Source organism: Syzygium oleosum, unplaced genomic scaffold (assembly GCF_021117445.2).
Source record: "Syzygium oleosum isolate NSW1041296 unplaced genomic scaffold, Sole_v2.1 Sole_v2.21, whole genome shotgun sequence".
NCBI lineage: Eukaryota > Viridiplantae > Streptophyta > Magnoliopsida > Myrtales > Myrtaceae > Syzygium > Syzygium oleosum.
Window position 1 is genome coordinate 2,607,771 of NW_026607505.1, and position 22,454 is coordinate 2,630,224.

At 44.5% G+C, this 22,454-nt stretch overlaps 1 protein-coding gene across 1 annotated transcript; it reads left to right on the forward strand.

Moving 5' to 3' along the window:
* The first annotated feature begins 18,563 nt into the window (after window positions 1-18,563).
* Window positions 18,564-20,829, forward strand: LOC115668536 (uncharacterized). The gene is made up of 3 exons (XM_056321040.1): window positions 18,564-18,784; window positions 19,082-20,357; window positions 20,428-20,829. The coding sequence occupies exons 1-3, from the start codon at window positions 18,564-18,566 to the stop codon at window positions 20,827-20,829; spliced, it is 1,899 nt and encodes a 632-aa protein (XP_056177015.1).
* Window positions 20,830-22,454: the final 1,625 nt, after the last annotated feature.

Below are 22,454 nucleotides of genomic sequence, written 5' to 3' on the forward strand. Positions count from 1 at the left end.
TTTTAAACATCACATTTTCACAATAGGAAAGCTCATTCCAATTAATAATATCAAAGAAGAAACCAATGGTCAAATCCATTGGCCAATCTCGTCAAAAAGCACACGCCAATGGTCCATTCCATTGGCCAATCTCATCAAAAAGTACACGCCAATAGTCCATTCTATTGGCCAATCTCATGCTCAGAAATCTAACTATGATCACGGATAACGCCCCGTGAAAAACGACCAGGATTCCCCCTTTGGCAAGGTCTCCACCCACTATAAGCCGGTGGCTCGGCCCACAATGATATCCTAGACTAGTATGCGCATACTCATAACCCCTCATTGGGTTCAAAAAGACACCGAGCATCAAAATCCACATCCTCCCAAACCAGCAAATCCAATCCACAATCAAAATCACCAATATTCAGAAATCATTTCGTAAACGGGTATATAACCCTTCAAAAATCACATTCAAACTCAAGAACTCCTTATAAGTCTTTCACAAAAGATTTCACAAACCCCTTTACATTCCACAAGTTCAAACCGAAATCAAAAGGAAATCTTCTATTCCAAATATACAAAATGGCTGTAAATGCTCGATCCAGTTTTATGCAAACAAAATGTCATTTCTTATATGATAACATATCTATAACATCTCATTTTCTAAACATGAGCTTACAAATTTAAAGAAGAAATAATACCACTCACCTTGAAAAGCCGAAAAACTAACCTACGGCGATTTCTCGAGCCGACGCACTCGAATACGTAACAATAAATTGAAAAACGGTATCAAAACCGAGTAAAATGTTACTTCAACTACGACTCGGCTAAACTAGCCTTAGACGCTAATATAACCACTAAAAGACGCCCTCAAATTGCTCGTCCAAAGCGATTATCCAAAATCGTCTACAATGCGGAGCTTGAGCGCAAAACTTGATTGCGCCATAACTTTCTCCACTAAACTCCAATCTAAGCAAGTTTATAGTCAAAAGAAAGCTCATTCGGAGCACTACAGGACCCCAACTTGGCAGCCCCAAAATCGAGCCGAAAACCGATGAAAATCAGCCTAAAAGCCGATGGTCGTGCACTGTTCACTGCACGCGTTCAACTTCAAAAATTCATATCCGGCAAATAGTAAGTCCAAATAAGATTCTGTGAAATCTCACGGCTCCGCAACATCATAAACTACCAATTCTATATAAACACGTAGCTCTACGACTCAAAAATCTGACTTCGCTGCTCGAATAACACATAACTCCGAATTACGAGCCCTAATCCGAAAAATATTCCGATTAATTGAACGAGGGGTGCGAATACTTACGGAGCGTTGCGTTACAAAGTCGAATCGGCTTAGCGAGACCCCCGCGGTGCAAAACCCTCTTCTCTTTTCTCTTTTTCTTCTTCCTCTTTCCTTTCCTCTCCTTTCTCCTCTTTTCCTCTCTTTTCTTCTGTTTCTGTTCGTGCTCTTGGGTTTTAAGACGAGCCGAGCATCACTGTTGCTTCTTTTGACTTTTCAACCATTTTTCTCTTTTTTTTTTGACCCATATTTTACATGCACTGCCACTTGAAATTGTCATGATGTCAAACTATAGTGCGATTAGTATTATGGAACAGTTCGGAGCACATAAAAAGTGTATAGAAGTGAAGCCACCGCTGCTCAAAGTTATCAAACACTTAGGATCCCATGCTTTGATGCACTTTATTGCCGATCATTTCCTGTTTTCATTTTAGTAAAAAGAATTAGACCTTTGAATATGCTCTTGTAATGGACAACAACGCGTACACTTCGAGTTGTTGAAGCAAATATTAGGTATGGAAGAGGTTTAGCATCCATCGCCTAGAGTTCCATATTTCCTAGAACAAGAAACTGTTGTTTTCTAAATAACCTAATTCCCAAATTTTCCATCCCGGTCAAATGAAAACATCAAAGGCTAGATCCTCTTATTTATACCAAACATTGTCCTTCAAGTATCAAACAAACATCTTTTAAGATCCAATACTTAACGATTAGAATACCCACTTCGGAAAAATCTATGCTGGCTTTGACATTATTAGAAATTTCAAAGCCCAAAGCCAAGCCGAGCGAAGAAATCTCTCTACCTCTCTCTCTGACCTTAACTACGAAACACGGTGTCCCTAGGAAATGGCGTAACTACCTTGACCAGAACACCACATAAGAAGAATCTCGGCAATGCTAAAATCACAAAGCTCTCTCTCGTAAACATCCATCCTCTCTAACGTACTACAGATGCTTCCAGAGCATGCAATGCTTTCAATACTTCAAAGATACTACAACTTTTGTCAAACAGGAACACGCACTAAGCTAAGAAGAAAGGTAAACCGAGAAGATAATGGCCACCTTCGTTGCTGAGATGATGCTTCGTTGTGTGCTTGAAGGAAGGTTATCACTGAATGACATGGAGATCGAGCACCGGCCATACCACGGCAATTGCGGCTGTGCACTGCACAAGTTGAAAAGCACTTGCCCAAGTGCTTGCGGAACAATTTTCAGAAAAGACGAGAATTCAATCTAAAATCCTACATATACATACAAACATTCATCGGTTTCACATAAAACAAAAATGTAAAGATACGCTCTAACGAACTAGCCTGGAAAGAGACATTGAAGAAATACATGCTAGGTTCTATTATGTCCTTGAAGTTCACTTCTTAGTTCTCTAAGCCAGCCAAGCCGCCCCGAACCAACTGCTCTCTCTCTCTCTCGGGAAGAACGTTTTAGTTAACTAACGGCCCAAAAAGCTCTTTGGAAGAGCTTCGACATTCTCTTGAAATCAACCAAGACCAATATCACTCTCTAGGGAACTCCTATGACCCACTAGCATACACCAATTCCATATTCTATATAAATGCTTCACAAGGATTGCAAAAAGATTCACAAATTACCATCTATATTCTTAGACAAACCACCACACAAAACCAAAGAAGAAGATCCAGAAGAACCGCTGAGCGAGAAGCGAATGGCCACCATAGCAGCTGAAACGATGCTTAGGTGTGTCTATGATGGAAGCTTGTTAGTAAATGATGTGGAGATTGAGCGTAGGCCATACCACCGCAATTGTGGTTGTGCGTTGCACAAGTTGAAAGGAAGTCGTTCGACTGCTTGCCCCCATCATAACAACATATCATTCCCCAGGAAGGAGTTATCAACCAACTGCTCTTTAACCACAGCAGCTTCCGAGTTCTCTTCTCAGTCTTGCTTTGTCAGCGGTTCTTCTGTCAGCAGCAAGGAAAGCATTTGACAGTAAATTAGCATGATCAAGTAGATGATAGGTATGTATTGGAGGGTTTCGATAGGAAAGAAGAATAGAACAGGGAAGCTGCTCTTTTTGTTCTTTCTTTTTTCTTGTCTTTCCTTGCTCCTCAACGTGCAAAATCTCCAGAGGATAAACAGCACAGGCTTCATTGCTTGATTCCTTCGGTAAATTCTGTCGAGTTCCGTTGCAACTCATTCTTCTCCTTATACGATTTCATGGGATAAAGAGTAAAATTTGTCATGTTGACATATATACTTGCCAGTTAGTGAACTTCCTTACTCTGTTCTCTCTTGAATACTCATGAGTCGTGACTACGAATTCCCACAATGTGAGATTTAATCAGTTTCTCAACAATGGCCAGGAAGGGTACTTACAACTAGTTGGGATATATAACAGAAGTCTAATACCACCTTATAGCCACTCACAAGAGGAAGCCAAATGGATGAGATGACTATAAGTTTACAATAACAAAGGAATAGCTTACTTAATCGTTCTAACCTTAGATGAATTACATGATGGAGAAGAGGGTGCATTCTACAATTCTCGTCAAGAATTTAATCAGCGAGAACTGTTCCAAGACGTCGACAGTACACAAAAACAGATATTAGCCCGACATGGACAAAATAGGCGATTCAGTGAATTCTCGGGTTAGTAGAAACTAGGGTCCAATCACACTTCCGGAGCACTGAACCAAAATCCTTTTGCTGTTCGGGTTGAACGAGCTCATGTTTGAGATTGGCGATGCTCAAAGAACCTGCCGCAATGTTCTCCTTGAAAAGAGATTAGCGACCGATGACCATCTTAGTTCTTGAAAGATTAATTAAAAGCTTGAATACGAAACTAAGTGAAATGACAAAAGTTTTATTTAACCTAAGTTCGTCACCTCTACAGGCGATTCCGACTATATCTTGCATGCAACAACTAGAACAAGAAACAACTTTTGCAATTCGCAAACGGAGTAAGTGGACCAGAATTTCCAGAAAAGACAAACTTAACGCAGAATATTATATATATATATATTTAAATCTTAAGTATTCACTACGCCAACGAATTAGAAAGAGACATCTCATTGAACAAATCAATGCTGGGTGCCAATAGCTTCTTGAATTTGACTTCTAGTACTCTAAGCCCACCAAGCCGAGCTGAGCCACTCTCTCTGTTAAAATATGTCTCGAGTTTGAACTTAATAGACGAGTTCAATCGATGAAATCCGATTCGAGATTAATTATTATTTGTGGAGATCTCATTATTCTGAAGTTTGGATTTCCTATGTAAGTTCGGAATCGTGCATGCAGTATTTGGCAATTTTTGTTTACTAGTCGTAGACGATTTTATTTCAATTTGGAGTCCAAAGGATGTTGGACTTTGACTATAAAAGAAAGCAAATCGTGGACTTTTGTCAGAGAAAGGAAATAAAATCCTACTTGAAGTCTGCCAAAGAAAGACAAAATAGGAAAGTCCAAACTTGGACTTGTTGACGGAATTTTGTGGAATATTTCTTCCACGTTGAAGTTGACCACTTTAATTTTTCCTTGGGCATGTATAAGGGCTGGTCTTTTGCCGCAGGATTGGCACGCAGTTGTTGATGAATACGTGAAGTTATTCTTGAAGCGCTGCTGGTGTGCGAGTGCTTGGCGGTGGGCAATCTTCGTGATTTTGTTTGTGGAATTACACCGAGAGTTTAAGTGTTCATAGCGATTAAATTTTGTGTTAAGATTTGTGTACAATTCCTTCTCGAGATTGAGAAATTATTTCGCGATGAATTATGGGGTTAAACACTGCGTAAGTTATCAGGTATAATTGGAGTTTGAGAAATACTGAGAGTGCTTGAGTGACTCGAGTGTGATTGTAATCTCTATTGTATCGCTTGATCTATAGTGGAATTCCGTACTACTGTCCCCGTGGACGTAGGCCACTGTCATGCCCCGAACCCTATCGAGCTCGCGACATCCGCCTCTGGTCGATTTTGCGACATCCCAGGAATTATCGCCGACCTCGAATACAATCGTCATAGATTTAATGCACGGCGGAATCCATAATTAACCCGGACAATTAAACTGGGGAGAATATTCAGGAAGAATGTACACATATCCGATTTCCATTAACATACTTATAAAATATTCACAACTTACAACCGCTACGATTTACAACCATCGCATACACTTGCACACCGCATTACAAACCATCGATATACCAAAAAGATCGATGACCTGGCTTTCTATCCCCAAAAATGTTACTTTCCAAAAACCTACTAGGAACCCCTATACTAACCCCTACGCCCCTTGTTAGGCGTCCATTCTGAGTCTGATTCTTCATCTTCTGACTCTGAACTCTCCTGAGCAGTCTGCTCCTCTGACGACTCTAACTCTGCCCCGATTTCAATCGGGTGATTGATGTCACCCGACTCAGCTGGAGCTGCATTCTGATACTCCTCAGCCAGAAAATCAAAGAAATTGAACTCGGGCACAAAATTGGGATCCATGTATTCCTCAAACGGGAGTATATATTCCGGGTCTCCTATCGGCTCTTCCGACTCCTTAGACTCGTCATTAGGCTCTACCCCGGGTTCTACTTCGGGCTCTGCTTCCTCTGGTTCTTCTTCGGGGATCGGTTCCAAGTTTATGTCCATCGGGTCGTCCTCAGCCTGAGATGCTTCAGGTTCTGGTTCATGCTCAGCCCTTGACGATACTGGCGCGGCCGATGTCGGATGCATTCCTGACTGGGCTAGACTAGTCTCTACGCTGGTCAACTCACCGTCAATAGGGGGTATTGCAGACGGGTCCCAGTCCCCTACTAAATCAAATGGGACATCAAAACCCCTAACGGGCCCGAACTCATCCCCGTCAGCATCCCGGAAGAACCAGGCCGTATATACATGAGTCTCCCAAAGAGGTAGTCCTACCTCTACAAATACGATAGTAGTATACCTAATCCAGGTCATGTTATCTGGCATAGGGATTTCTGCAACATCGATCTCGGAGTGCACTGGTACCCCTAAAAGCACTAGTGGCGGTGGTGGAGGATTCATGAGTCCTGTCGGGGTTCTGAAATTTTTGGTTGAAACAACCGTGAGAACACTTCTCAGTAAGTTCACCCCTAAACCCCACCTAGGCTATCACGTACCTCCAGACAATTTCATAAAACACAATCACACACATGCGCCACCTAATCACATAGCAGGCACATCAATTATTTTACCTGCTGCTTGCGCCCTGCACGTTAGTCACACTCACATTATATACAATCACATGCATAATAAATTCTCATTCTCGCGCATTTCCGCTTGCCTCACCACATTCCTTTCCGCACCACTCACCAGTGACCCGCGTTACAGTACACGCCTCAGGCCCACTGCGACTATCTCATCACAACACTCCAGGCCCGCGTACCCGTACACGCCTCAAGCCATGTTTCTTGCCCGCGTAAACGTACACGCCTCAGGCTCAACATCTACCACCTACTGCGCAACCCGCGTTGAAGTACACGCCTCAGGCTGGCAGTCTTCCGGTAATACCGGGCATCGTCCCGCGTTGAAGTACACGCCTCAGGATGGCACAAATTCCACGATCACCCATGCCATCTCATATTCACTTTCTTACTTATGCACATGCTCAACAAGCATTTGCCACACACAATTGGCCCTTCTCACGTGGCCCGTGCACGCATTAATTACACGAAATCCATGCACACTCAGCATTTGACATGGCCAATGATAATAATTAAAATGATCTGGCCCACGTGTGCACCCAACAAACATAATTAACTCAACCAATTGCACAATCACACATTTAATTTCACCACCACAATCTAATTATTTTCAAACGCACGTAAAACATAGAGATCACTATTTTTCTCCCACCAAACGACGCCAAATCGATTCCGGTCCTTCACGGGACTTTTTCACCATAAATTTCCGGTTCTAAAAATCCAACTTGCGTCCCGATCGGCCCATCACGGCCCCATGAACAGTAGACCACAGCCACTGTTATCCTCTAATTTCCAATAAATATTGCCCGAATTAATTCTTAAGACCCGCCACAAAATTTCCCCTCCTAATTCATGCAATTCCGCACCTAACTTATACCAGATTTCGCCCAAAAATCGCCCGTCGATACCCGAAGTCCTAAGTTGGGTTTAGAGCGCGACTTACCCGCGTTCTAGGCTATCGCGGCTAGAACGGAAAGCGGCGGCACTTAATTGGGAACGGCGGCGACGACGTACGGCTCCCGGCGGGCGGCGATCGGCTTGGGCGGCGGCGGCGCGGCTTGGGCGTGACCGGCAAGGCTCACGGCCAAGAGAGGAGAGAGAGAAACCGAGAGGGAGAGGGATGGCGTGGGGCTGGTGGTGGCGCGGCGGCGAGGATGGCACGGCACGGCGGTGGTCCGGCGGGCGTACGGGTGGCGGTGATGGTGCGGCGGCGACGGCAAAGGGAGAGAGGGAGAGATCGGTGGAGGGGGAGGGGGCTCACGTCAAGGGGGGGCTGCTCACGGTGGGGAAGAGAAAATGGAGGAGAGAGAATGGTCAATTTAGACCTAAATAGTGCAATTTGACCCCTTTTGGCAATTTATCAAAATGCCCTTCTCTCACATTTTTGATCCGACGGTCCAGATTTGATCTAATCTTGAAACCGACGGCCCAGATCGAATCTTACCAAAAATATCCAAGGGTATACTTGTAATTTCTCAAAAAGTCCAAGGGCAAAATTGTCCAATGAAAAAGTTAGGGCAAAATGACCAAAATGCCCTTTACCCATAAAACATGCCCTTTGTTAATTCTCAAGGGTAAAATGGTCGATTCTCCGTTTCTCATCAAATCAAGTTTTTCTGAAGGATTCGGGCACAACAAAAATTGTACGTTACAACCGCAACGTCGTCCTAACGTCCCGTTGTGACTTCCAAATTTTCCGGTGTCCGATTTGGGCTGAATTAAATAATTAAATTCTATTAAACGTAACTTGAGCGTTTTTCAAACTAACGGGCGGCTTGTTGGGGAAATTCGCTTATTCGACCCGTGACTGACACTAAATCAAGTCACGTGCAATTTATTCAGATCGTCACGACTTCAGTTGTCAATAAAATCGCGAGGATCAATTACTAGATCCGTGGGGCACGATCGTTCGGTATAGGTTCAGGATCGTTCGTCAATTCATTTCGTGGTCCAGCGGTATCACCCGTGATCCACTACTATGACAGTGGCGAACTGACCCCTGACTATCCTTAGATCGGCCAACAGTGGCTCAAAATATCACCTCGACGATTTAATGGTCGAAAGTTAATCCACGATCGAATTTTCTTTAGTCGTACGAATTTAATTCCCCGATTAGCCTTTCCGTAATGGTTAGCATCCCAGGAATGATCAGTTCCGGGCGAGAACTAACTACGAGTACATTCATAAAACTCAGTATTTTATAAATCCCAAATGGACTATTTTTCAGGATGTCACAGCCACTACGACCGAACTACGTAAATCTGGTGTTCGATTTATTTTCTTGTTCTGTCAAATTTATTGTACGATCGCTTGACTTCCGCAACACTCTCTGTCCCTGACAATTAGGAATCCCAGATCCCTCGGGAAGCACAATTTTAGTTAGTTAACTAACAACCCAAAAACCTCCTAGGAACACTGTGAATTTTGTCTTGAAATCAACCAACACCAAGGTTGCCCTCTAGAGATCTCCTAACACCCACTACGATACACCAGTCCTAAATTCTATATAGATTCTTTCAAAAGATTACAAATGATTCACTGCATCATAAAAGAAATATTCTCAAACACAACAACAGAACCAAATAAGACACGGAAGAATTAGTGAAGGAGAAGAGAATGGCCACCACAGCAGCTGAATTGATGCTTCGTGGTGTCTTTCATGGATGCTTGTCGATACATGATGTGGAGATCGAAAGGAGGCCGTACCATCGCAATTGTCCGATGGGCGCTGCACAAGTTAAAAGTAGATAATTCCATGATTTGCTCCCATCATAACAAGATAACATTTCCTAGGAAGGAGTTATCGGCCAATTGCTCTTTGTCCACGACAGCCGCCAACTTCTCTTCTCAATCTTGCGTTTGCAGTGGTCCTGTCAATAGCAAGGATAGCACATGACAGTGGACTAGCATTATCAAGTAGAAGATAGGTAGAGATTGGACGCATTGTATAGGAAGAATGATAAAAGGTTAGAAACAGGGAAGCCATTCATTTTGTGCTTTCTTATTTCTAGTCCTTCCTTACTCCTCAAGGAACAAAATCTCCAGAGGATAAAAAGCACAAGCTTCCTTGCTAGCTTCTTCCCATAAATTCGGCCCAGTTTTAATGTAAACGCACTATTCTCCTTAATTTCTTTGATGGAAAAGAGAGTTAAAGTTAGCCATATGGGATATATATTAGCTGGTCGCAATTTTCTTTGCTGTCTTTCGTTGAAGACTCGAAAATTGTGACCAGGAAATCTCATAGTGTTGGAGAAAGTTAAAATGTATCTATTTGACATATATACTGAACTTTCAGTACACTTCCTGTGCGCTGTGTCGTCTTGAATACTGGCAATATAAGAATCTCAAAATATTGAATTAATTCAGTTTCTCAACGATGTCCAGAAAGAGTTGCGGTGGTTAAACCAGACACAGTCCTAGCCAAACTTAGAAGGTGACCTTGAAATATATTGTTAGATTTTACGGCTTTTTTTTCCAAATTTCCCTCTGTAACTAATAAAGATTTCCCTGAAGGCCTCTTCTCCACATCTTTTTGTTTCCATATAAATTGCATTATCATATACCATTCACTTTGTTGCAGCATGTTATTGTATTTCCTAAAGGGGAGCATGAAAATCCTGGGTTCTAATCCAAACTCGCCAATATGATGCCATAAATTCAGATGAAAGAGCAAAGTAGCTGATGTAAACTAAATTTTAATGACTAGCATAGAACAAGAAACGGTTAAACCAAAGCAAAGGAAGCATATACATATAGACAAAACAGAGCCAGTTGTGCATATAAGGACATTTCTAGGGATTCACTTGCCTAAAGGATTCCTCAGAAAAGACCTTTGGAGAAATCTACGCCAATCTTTGAACATATATGCCATAAACTTCACAAGCCATAGTCGCAAGCATGTTGACTCTTTTTAACCCATTTTATACGTCATTGTGTTATAGGATTCTAACAACTGTAAAAAGTTTATTCAGTGATGAAAATAAATAAAATGAAAAAGTTAAATTCAACTTAGGTCCAACATCTCTCATGTAGAACATGAATAGGACATGAATATTACCAAGGAAAAAAAATCATCGACTGTCGGTTACTTAAATTAGAAAATACTCTACTGGGTATTTGGACTATGTTTTCCAATCACAGTATTGTTCATAGAACAAGAAACAATTCTTAGAAGGTATAATCAAAGAAAGAAGAAAATTTGTCGGAAAAGACAGATGAAAATCCTACTATACATGAAGACAATCACCAGTTTCATACAAAACAAAAGTGTAAAGATTCGCTCTAACGAACTAGCCTGGAAAGAGATGTATTATTTGGAGAAATATATGCTAGGTGCTATTACGTCCTAGGAGTTCACTTTTTAGTGCCCTAAACCAGCCAATCTGACCCGAGCCTACCGTCCTCTCTCTCATGCAGCTAGGAATAATGGCATTCCTCGGGAAGAACAATTTTAGTTAACTAACGGCCCAAAAAGCTCTTTGGAACAGCTTCAGCATTCTCTTGAAATCAACCAAGACCAACATCAGTCTCTAGGTAACTCCTATGACCAACTAGCATACACCAATTCCATATTCTATATAAATGCTTCCAGGACTTGCGAAAGATTCACAATGTACCACCTTTAGTCTCAGACAATCCAACACATAAACAAAACCAAACAAGAGGATCTAGAAGAACCGCTGGGAGAGAAGCGAATGGCCACCATAGCAGCTGAAACTATGCTTCGGTGTGTCTTTGATGGACGCTTGTTAGTAAATGATGTGGAGATTGAGCGTAGGCCATACCACCGCAATTGCGGTTGCGCGTTGCACAAGTTGAAAGGAAGTCGTTCGACTGCTTGCCCCCATCATAACAACATATCATTCCAACAGAAGGAGTTATCGACCAACTGCTCTTTGTCCACAGCAGCTTCCAAGTTCTCTTCTCAGTCTTGCTTTGTCAGCGGTTCTTCTGTCAGCAGCAAGGACAGCAGTTGACAGTAAATTAGTTTCGTTAAGTAGATGATAGGTATATTGGAGGGATTGGATAGAAACGAAGAAAAAAAGGTTAGAAACAGGGAAGCTGTTCTTTTCGTTCTTTCTTATCTTTTGTCTTTACATGCTCCTCAACGTACAAAATCTGCAGAGGATAAACAGCACAGGCCTCGTTGCAAGATTCCTCCTTTAAATTCTGTCGAGTTCCATTGCAACTCATTTTTTTCCTTTTATATGTACATGGGATAAAGAGTTAAATTTGTCATGTTGACGTATATACTTGCCAGTTAGTAAACTTCGTTACTCTGTTCTCTCTTGAATAGTCAGGAGTTGTGACTACGAACTCCCACAATGTGATATTAAATCAGTTTCTCAGCAATGGCCAATAAGGGTACTTGCAACTAGTTGGGATATATAACAGAAGTCTAATACCACATTATGGCCACTCACAAGAGAGCCAAAACATAATCTCTTAAACATACCTAGTTGAATTCAATTTTACTTGAAAGCTTGGGCCAATTAGTTACTTCCACCACATATTTTGATTGCTCTGCTTTACTTAATCATTCAAACCTCACATAAATTACAAATTTACTCGATTGTTATATAGAAGAACTACATGATGGCGAAGAGGGTACAGTCTACAATTCTTGTCATGATTTAAATCGTGAGAACTGTTCCAAGACGTCAACAGTATGCAAAAACAGATTAGCCATACATAAACAAAATAGGCGATTTAGTGAATTCTCAGGTTAGTAGAAACTAGGGTCCAATCACACTTCAGGAGCAGTGAACTAAATCCTTCTGCAGTTCGGGCTGAAGGAGCTCATGTTTGGCGATGCTCAAATAACCTTCCACGATGTTCTCCTTGAAAAGAGATCAGAAACCAATGACCATCTTAATTCTTGAAAATTAATTAAAAGCTCGAATATGAAACTAAGTGAAATGACAAAATTTTTATTTAACCTAAGTTCGCCACCTCCATAGGCGATTCAGACTATATCTTGCATGTAACAACTAGAACAAGAAACAACTTTTGCAATGCGCAACCGGAGTAAATGGACCAGAATTTCCAGAAAAGACAAACTTAACACGCACGCACACATATATTAAGTATTCACTACGTCAAGGAACATCTCATTGAACAAATCAATGCTGGCTGCCAATAGCTTCTTGAATTTGACTTCTACTCTAAGCCAGCCAAGCCGAGCTGAACCACTTCTCACCTCTCTCTCTCTCTCTCCGACAATTAGGAATCCCAGATCCCTCGGGAAGCACGATTTTAGTTAGTTAACTAACACCCCAAAAACCTCCGACTAAAACTGGGAATCTTGTCTTGAAATCAACCAACACCAAGGTCGCCCTCTAGAGATCTCCTAACCCCGACTACCATACACCAGTCCTAAATTCTATATAAATTCTTCCAAAAGATTACAAATCTGTCACAGCATCATCACAGAAATATTCTCAAACACACCAACAGCACCAAACAAGACATCTAGAAGAGTTAGTGAAAGAGAAGAGAATGGCCACCACAGCAGCTGAATTGATGCTTTGCGGTGTCTTTCATGGATGCTTGTCGATACTTGATATGGAGATTGAAAGGAGGCCATACCATCGCAATTGCGGATGTGCTGTTGACACCTAAATTTTACCAAAATCATTTAGGGCTTTATCGCATAAAAATTATGGTTTAATCTTTTAACCCCTTAACAAAAATATTTTCATTAAATTCCATGGCATATAGACATTAGATACATTTGCATTAATAGGGCCTATTAGGACATATTCATATAAAAAAAAAAATTTTTAAAAATTTTTTTCGAGTCGGGTTCGTTGGCCCATTCTTTTCCTCCCGTTTTGCTTTTATTGCGCGCGACCCATGTTCTCTTTTCTATTTTCACGCGGGCCGGCCCATTTCCCACGGCCCGGCTCGCGCACTGTTCACCTCCCCCTCCCCAGTCAACGTTCTGAGGCGTACGGGGGGAGAGCAGAATGGGCAGACCAGAAGCCGGAACAGTGCACGGAAGCCAGAGGGGCGCGGGGGACGCCGATGCAATCCTCGGGTCGGGGGGCAGGCTGGCCACGGCAGGCTGGCGGTGGCAGGGGCCATGCGCGCATGCCGGCCGGCTTCGCGCCCCTGGTCGTCCTTAAATCCGAGGAGAGAGAGAGAAATCGGCGGGGGAGGAACTGCGAGAGAGAGAGAGAGAGAGAGAGAGAGAGAGAGAGAGAGAACCGAGAGATCCTAGAGAGAGAGTTCCGGAGAGAGAGAGAGACGTCGGTCCTCCGCCGGCAACCGCCGTGCCCAATCCGCGGCCGACGATCCTCTGTCACGGTAGGTCCCGGTCTCGAGCGCTCGCCGGGTTTTGTTTCGGTTTGGGTTCGATTCGGGGTCAGTCTCCCGAGGATCCCGGCTCGTAGGTGTGCGAGGCGCGCGGGTGCAGCCCGATCCACCGCGTTCGCCCTCCATTCGCCACCGCCGAGTCGGGTAGGGACCGTGGCCGCCTCCCCTGCTTTCGTTTTTACTCAGTTTTTTGGGGGGGGGTCACTGGTCGGAGCTCGCGGCCGTCCGGCTTGCGCAAGTTCCGGTCCGTGACACCTCGGGCTCGGTCCTACTGCTCTGCGTGTTGTTGTGTGTGAATTTCGGATGTGTTTGAGCCTCAATCGTGCTTGAAATCCCTCGCTTCCGTCGACGCTTGCAAGGTGTTTGATGATATGCCTGAACCGTTTCTCGAATCTGTCTCTGTTTCGTTGCGTTTTCTGTTTGGGGACTAGAACGCAGGATGGTCCCGGCTGGGAGTTGGTTGCAGCGGCGGTGACGCGGGCAGAGGAGGCCCGCGGGTAGGGCGGCGGTCCGGGCGCGACCGCGAGGTGAGGTAAGGTGGCCAGTCCCCCGTCGGGATCTGGCCGGTTCTCGGCTGATCGACCTGCCAGCCTCTCGCCGAGGCTCGGTCGATCGGTCCTAGGTGGTCGCCGGTCGCCAGGTGGCGACCCGGCTGGAGGACGCTCGCCGCCCCTCGTCGGGGCGGCGATGCGGGCCAAGGTGGAGCGTCGGCCGAGGAGACCGGGCTCACGGAGGGCGGCGTCCACGCCGGCCGACGTGTGGCGGTGGCTGGGCTTGCGCTCCACGTCGGAGCGGTGGCCGGTGTTCAGGCGAGTCCGGGGCGCGGTGTGGCGGCCGCGAACCGGGTAGGGCAATACACGTCCGGGTCAGGTCGCGGGTCTGACCGGGTAGGGTTTTATTTAGTGTGTGGGTTTTAGTGTTTTATTAGGTCTTGGGCCTTTCGTGGGTGGGCCAAAATTCGAATTTGGGCTGAAGTGTTGTTAGTTTCTTTATTTATAGTGGGCTGGGCTTTTGTTTTTCTAAAAAATTTCGGGCTGGGCCCCTTTTTCTTTCTTTATTTGTTTTATTTACCAGACCGGGCTCAATAAATGAACCCAGTTCGGTGGTGGACCCGGGCCGGCGCGCACGGGTCGGTCCCGATCCGGGTCGGATGTGGAGATCTGACCCGGATCCGATTTTATGTTGTTTTTATATTAAAAATTATTAAAAAAACATTAAAAAAATTATTAAAAAATTATTAATTTTTTTTTAAAATATCGAAAAATAAAAAAAAATTATTTAGACTTTGGAATTGTTTTTTTGCCCTATGGTGTGATTAGTGTCATGTTCGATTGCACGTTGCTTGGTTCACACACTTCGAATTGCGTGTTTGATTTAACCTCGCACGTAGTTGATTATGCATGTTAGGTCTAGGCGTTGACTGTTGCTTTCTTTGGCTTAGTTAAGAATGGAATTTTGAGACTCCCGATTAGTGTGAACACGTTAGGTGGTGAATTGAACAAGATTAGGTACCGAAAGGGCACTAATTAGTCAATTAGTGTAATCAAGTCCCCGTACCCTTTGAATCTCTGGTTCGTAGAAGTAAAGCATTTCTCCCGTGCTTTACTTGGGTGTCTAATCGACCCACCAAAAATCGATTAGTGGCGACTCCTAAATGAAATTGATTTGCATGTTAACAACTTAAACTTAAGTCACGAATTGGTATGGGCTTGGGAGAGCTCGAGCTAGGTTTAACTTAGTAATCCATTAGCCAAACCCCTTAGGCGGCTGGGCTGGTTCGGGGAGGTCGCGACAGCTTAGCGACTCTGCTGGGGACTTGATAAAATTCTTAGTGGACTTAGGCCGTTTATCTTGTTCAATTATGTCCTTAATGTGAATGTTCTTGCAGTTGGGAGTTATAAGGGAATAGATTATTGTTAACCCTTGTTTTGCAGGTTTGGGGGTTTTGGAATGAATGTTTGTTTAGCATTTTTGAAGTGGTGATTGCATATGAATTGTTGTGTACGCCTTTGTTGCGTTAGCATTACACTATGGCACACACACAACCCGCCGTCGGTCCTGGGCCGCACTAGGAATGTTTAGGATGGTATTGAGTTGGATACAACTTCGACCGCGAGGCCGCGTAGTAGAGGTTGCCCAACTCAATCCCGAAAGCTTCTTTCTTGGTGTCGAGAATGTTTACCTTTGCCCGCGAGGTCGCGTCGCATTGAGGTATCATTCCCGACTGAGCCGGAGTCGCGAGGACTTGGCTTAGTACGAGAGGCCGCGACTAGTCATTCCACCCTCGTAGCTCCAATTTGTTAAGCCGTTTAGAATAGAAGTCGAGCCACACGCTTCATGCGTATGTCTATGTGGTTGTCGTAATTGTTTGGTGAAGTAAGTTTCCTATCATTTTCTTTTGCAATTTACTTACTTTTATGCTTTGGCTGGTCTATGACAGTTAGGTTGGTCGAGTCTTGGTCTATATGCAATGGGAAGATCCGACATTCGATTCGTTCCTACTTCGAAGGCCGAGCTCAAGCATTGGTGGGATCAGTTGGATCGTGAGGGCCGAGCCTATGTGGAGAACAAACTTGGTCGCCTTTTGCCTCTTCTCGACATCGACATCCAAAGTGGGGTCATGCAAGCAATAGCCCATTTTTGGTGTCCCCAAACGTCCACGTTCATATTCCATAAGCATGAGTTGACTCCGACTTTGGAAGAATATAGCGTTGCCATAGGAAAACCTTTGGATTTGGAGTTAATCGATCCACCCCTCGGGTCTGAATCGGAATCAATTTTGTCTGACTTTCTTAGAATGAACAAGAATCAAATCGGAAAGGTGCTAAAAGATAACTGCCATGCATGCCCACTTTCTTTCTTAGGTCAGTGTTTTGCAAATGCTGAGACCCTTTTAAAAGGTAAGATCTTCCTTCTAGCTTTCTTTGGGTTCATAATTTTTCCCTTTCGCAAGAATGCTATTGATCCTTCCGTTGCATGGGTGGTCAAACAAGTATGTGGTGGAGTTAGCTTTGTCAATACTATCTTGGCTGAAACATTTTTATCACTCACCCGATTTAAAGAAAATGAAGAAAAGGTTTTCCGTGCTCCTGTCGAGCTTTTACAAATCTGGTTTTTCTCTCATACAAGTGAATTTGGTATTCGCATGAATATCAATGACATTAGTGAGTCTAATCACCCTATTGAGGCATTTAAGAATCATCAGGATCGAACTCCGAATCTTTCTTTCTCAGAATGGGTAAATTTGTTGAAAAATCCGAAAACCAAGATTTTCCTATGGCAAGCTAAGTGGTTCCGACTTCACAAGGGACGTCTCTCTTATGGCAATAATGAACCAATCCCATTACTGGGAATCACCGGTATCACTTCCTACTACCCGCTCCGAGTGGCCCGCCAATATCGGGTCATCCAGGATCTACCACCTCCTCTCAAGCCAGATTCGCTACAAGTCCAATTTACCAGAAAGGGAGGAGATTACAAAAGAGAGCTTCGCCATGCTGAACAGGCTTGGCTCGCCTGCCATGCTCAGAAGTTAAATTGGCCTGAAGACGAGCTCGAAGGGAAAGAAAAGACTTATTATGCCACGGCCCGATACATCCGTCGGCATAAGATCCCGACCGAGTTTCTCCCAAAGATCCCGGACGTGACCAAGAAGCCAACGCGCCAAGCAGAAATCAACTATCTCAAGAGGAAGACAGAGAAGGCCGAAGAAAGCTTGAAGCGTGTTGCCAAGGAGAATAGGCAGTTGCGTCGAGCATTGGCTTCCCATTCGCATATAGATCAAGAGGAGTATGATAGATTGAGTTTGTCGTTTTGGGTTTAGTCATTCCGTTTTTAGTTCATCTGTCTTAGGATTCTTATTTTATCTTATTTTGTTTTATTAGCTTGATGTTTAGGAGCTTTGAGTTTTCAATTTTTAGTTCACTTTTCAAGTTTAGGAGTGTTACTCAATTAAGAACATTTTAATGAATGAAAGCGGCTAGACCATTGTCATGGACCGGTATTCTATATGAATCATGTGCTTATGTATGCTTGCTTATTTATGATTCAGGTGATTACGAACAGTCCGTATTTGTCAATTCGAGCTCAATCAACGCGCGGAGAGTGAAATCGAGATTGAGGAGCTTTTTCCTGTAGCCGTCACAACCGGGCTTTAGCTAGTGCATCCGTTCCACCAAGATAACCGAGACGGCTAAAAGGAGATCTCCGATCCGAACCTGTGCAAAAGTCAGAATGGAGAGCGAAGAAGCCAATGCGCGTATGACCAACATGGAAAACCAATTGGCCGAACTTACCACCATGATGGCCGAAATAAGTTAGAAACTTAAGGATCCTCCGCCTACACGTGCCACCGAGGCTTCTATCCCCACCTCGTCAGGGCATACTCCCCCGTTAGCCATTGATCCACATGCCACGGATCCTCCTGAAAAGGGGACAACATCAGATTCCCCTTTTGTCACACCGATCATTGTAAATCTGGACCCTGTTCCAAGGGAGGAGCCTATCTCCCGCCTCGATGAGGAAAGCGCAAGGCGCCTAGCTAAGATGGAGGAACGACTCTGTGTTCTTCAAGGGTATGAGATGCGAGGGGTTGATAAGTTATCTCCGTATGCTAAAGTGAAAGTCCCTGAAACCTTCAAGGAACCGGAATTTAGCATGAAATATGATGGCACCGGTTGCCCTAAGACTCATCTCAAGTATTACTTGAGAAAAATGGCTCGTTATTCCGACAACATACCACTCCTCATCTAGACCTTCCAAGATAGCTTGATTGGCCCTGCCATGTCATGGTTCATTGCGCTGGATGTTGAGACGATCACAGCATGGGAAGATCTTGCCGAAGAGTTCCTTCAGCAGTACAGGTTCAACTCTGAAATCATCCCCACGAGAGAAGACTTGGTTCGGCTAGAAAAGAGAATGAATGAACCTTTCAAGGCATTCGCTCAAAGATGGAGGACGATGGCATCACAAGTAAAGCCCCCGCTGATCGAGAGGGAGATGAGGTAACTTTTTCTGAAAACCCTGCCACCTGAGTATTTTCACGGAATGTTAACTTCTGGATGTCAAACATTTTCCCAACTGGTGGAAGTGGGCGAAGGGGTAGAATGGGCGATTGTCGATGGGAGAATACCCGCAGGGAATAGCAAAGGATTCCCAACAAAGAAGAACAAGGAAACCGCTGTCGAAGTCGCATTTGTCCAAGAGCCGTCTAAGTCTTTCTCAGCACCCCCACAAAAGCCATCAATCGTACAAGGGCATGCGCCCCAAGGGCATGATCGAAATAAGAAATTTCCTCATAGGGAATTCTCTTCGCTGCCAAAATCCTTGTCAAAGTTGTTGCCCATGCTCATTGAGAGGAGGATGGTAGCCAAAGAAGTACCTAGGGACAATCCTCCAAGGTTCCCTGGGTTTGACATGACTAAGACATGCGAATACCACCGGGGGGAAAGGGGGCATGACACGGACAATTGCTTTGCACTAAAGATCAAGATTCAAAACTTGTTGGACAAGGGAATTCTATCGTTCGAGCGAGCGCGACCCAATGTGAAGCAAAATCCTTTGCCCGACCATGCCGAGGGCGCAAATGTGGTGTTCGAAAAAGCGAATGTGAGCAAACAAACCTTCATGGTGAACATCCCAAGGCTATATGAAATTCTTCAGCTAGCTGGATACCACGAAGGAGGAAAGGATGTGACGATGGAAGAAAAATTAGACTATGTTCGTAGAATGATGAGCATGAGGGTAATTGGGAGTGCTGATATGGGACAGGGATTAGTCGCCATGACAACACCGGTCATGATATACTTCTCTGATGAAGATTATGCTAGTGATCAGGAGGTGGAGGATGTCGAGCCAGTGATAATTGATCTCGCAACTGAAGAATTCTCAGCAATCCAGGTTGGAAGGAAGGATATGACGCGAGTTGTAATCGAGCTGCCACCCCTGGAAGAAGAAGGGGCCATAATCCTTGAAGCCCCTCCGGATTTCAATACTAAGGCGGTCCCGTGGGATTACGAAACGGATGAAGTGAATGCTATCACCCGATCAGGTCGCTGCTATGCGCCTGTCAGGGGAATTGAGAAAAAAGCCATGACCGAAGAAGACGCAAAGCAATTTTTGGCAGTGATAAAAACGAGTGAATTCAACGTGGTAAACCAAATGCGGAAAATGCCAGCCCAAATCTCTCTCTTGGATCTTTTCAAATCTTCTGAGAAACACAAGGATGCCTTATTAAAGGTCCTTAACGAGGTTCATGTCCCGGAGATGATCGACGAAGCCCAGTTAGAGGAATTTGTGGGGACCATCCTGTTGAAGGATCAAATCTCTTTTGCGGACGAAGACTTTCCGATAGAGGGCCAAAATCATAATAAAGCCTTGCACATTTCGGTTAAGCATCACGATATGATGGTCGTAAGGAGATTGATCGATAATGGCTCCGCTTTGAATTTATGCCCGTTAGCCACTCTCCGTCTCTTAAAGGTCGATCTAGGGAAGATGCATACTGCCAAAAATCCCGTACGAGTGTTCGACGGCACTAGAAGGGAAGTAATAGGAGAGATAGAGTTGGAACTCCTGGTCGGTCCCGTGACGTTTCTGGTGCTTTTTCAGGTACTAGACATCCCAAGTGCATTCAACTTTTTATTAGGGAGACCATGGATTCATACCGCGGGTGCTGTACCCTCTAGTCTCCATCAGAAGGTGCGGTTTGTGGTCGATGGCAAAGCTTGTTACAGTACATGGAGAAACAGACTTCAAAGTCTATCACGAGACAGCCATCCCGTACGTGGAGCCCGAATGCAAAGAGAAATCCAGTTTCCAAACTCTGGAATTGGTATCTATGGTCCACGTTCCCGTTGCCTCACTCATGGGCACCCATGAACTGTCCAAGCCAACTCTAGCAGCTGGAAAAATTATGCTCGCAAACGGGTACAACCACGGGGAAGGCCTTGGATTGCATGGGCAAGGGATTCGGAAACCCATCGAAGTCGGAAAAGGTGCGAAGAGGGAAGGCTTAGGGTATCAGAGAAGCCAAGATAATGGAGACTGAGGCAACCGTGAAAGTCGGGACAACGGAGGTCGAGGCAATGATGGAGGCCGAGGTAATCGCGGAGGCCGAGGCGGCTCCAGGGGTCGAGGTAACAATGGAGGCCGAGGTGGCTGTGGAGGTCGAGGTAGCGACGGAGGCCGGGGCAACCAAGGAGGCCGAGGCGCAGGTCAGGGGGACCATGGCGGACATATTGGAGTGGAAAAAGTCTGCCGAGGCCTATTACTCCCCCTATTGAAAGAGATGTTCCCCGGGTCTCCGAAGATGCTACATGAGGAAGAGGCGGCCATCGACAGTATAGCTAAGCTATTCGAGGAGAATGTCATATGCACTATCCTGACGTGTGAAGAAGCTAATCTTCTGGAAGTGTCGCCGACCCTGCAGAGTAGGGTGGTTCCCGTTAGTGTTGTTATTTGCTTTATGTTCTCTCCCCTGCATGGGAGCTTAGCGTTGTTTCAATTTGCTAATCTAAACTCGTTTGTAATGAAAACTTTGTTTAGCCCCGAATCTTGAGCCGTTGGTTCGGGGCGGTATGTGTTGTAATGCGGCCTTATCCTTTTAATTCAATGAAATGCATGCATGTTTTCTTAAGGACACGTGGAACCGTACCAAACTAGTCCTATGATGGTCGCTGAGGGCTGGGGTCTCACGTGCTCCCTGTTTTCATGGTCTTCATGAGCAAGGAAATCCGATGACATGAGGATGAGCTCTTAGAAGTCTTTTCCAAAAATTTCAAAAGCATTTTCAAAATGGCATGTACCATGTTTTGTGTCCTAACTCATCTCATCACATCTCAGGCATCACATTATGCATAATCATGATAAGGACGCATGTGGTTCGGATTCGCACGAAGGGAATCTCTCAGGTATCGATAGCGATGACAATGATCCGAAGGGGATTGAGCGTGAATGGAAGCGACATGAGGAATCAAGGCCATTAACAGTGGAGCAAACAATCACCATAAACTTGGGTAATGATGAAAATGTCAAGGAAATAAAGATCGAGGCAAGTCTTTCGAAAGCAGAGGCCGAAAGAATGGTTCGCCTTCTTAAAGAATATCAGGATGTGTTCGCCTGGACGTACGCTGACATGCCGGGATTGGATCCAGAAATTGTAGAGCATGCTCTACCAACTGATCCTGACATACTGCCGAGGAAGCAAAAACTCCGAAGGACCAAGCCAAAGTTGTCCAAGAAAATCGAGGAGGAGGTTATGAAATTGCTAAAAGTGGGGTTCATCGAAGTGTCGCATTACTCCGATTGGATAGCAAACATTGTGCCAGTGATGAAGAAAGACGGTCGAGTCAGGGTCTGTGTGGACTATCGTGACTTAAACCGAGCTAGTCCAAAAGATGACTTTCCACTCCCACATATAGATGTCTTGGTCGATAGTACTGCAGGATTCGAATTGTTCTCCTTCATGGATGGATTTTTAGGGTATAATCAAATCCGTATGAAGAAGGAGGATAGGAGCAAGACCTCGTTTATAACCCCGTGGGGGACCTTTTGCTACAAGGTGATGCCTTTCGGTCTGAAAAACGCCGGGGCAACATATCAAAGGGCCATGGTCGTGTTATTTCACAACATGATGCACAAGGAGATCGAGGTGTATGTAGACGATATGATTGC

Bases quoted from the DNA above. Each gene is read 5' to 3' on its own strand.
- LOC115668536 (XM_056321040.1), top strand. From the start codon at position 18,564: ATGTCATGGTTCATTGCGCTGGATGTTGAGACGATCACAGCATGGGAA. The intron at 18,785-19,081 runs GTAACTTTTTCT...ATTTCCTCATAG, and splicing joins CTGATCGAGAGGGAGATGAG to GGAATTCTCTTCGCTGCCAA. The intron at 20,358-20,427 runs GTCGGTCCCGTG...ACTTTTTATTAG, and splicing joins AGATAGAGTTGGAACTCCTG to GGAGACCATGGATTCATACC.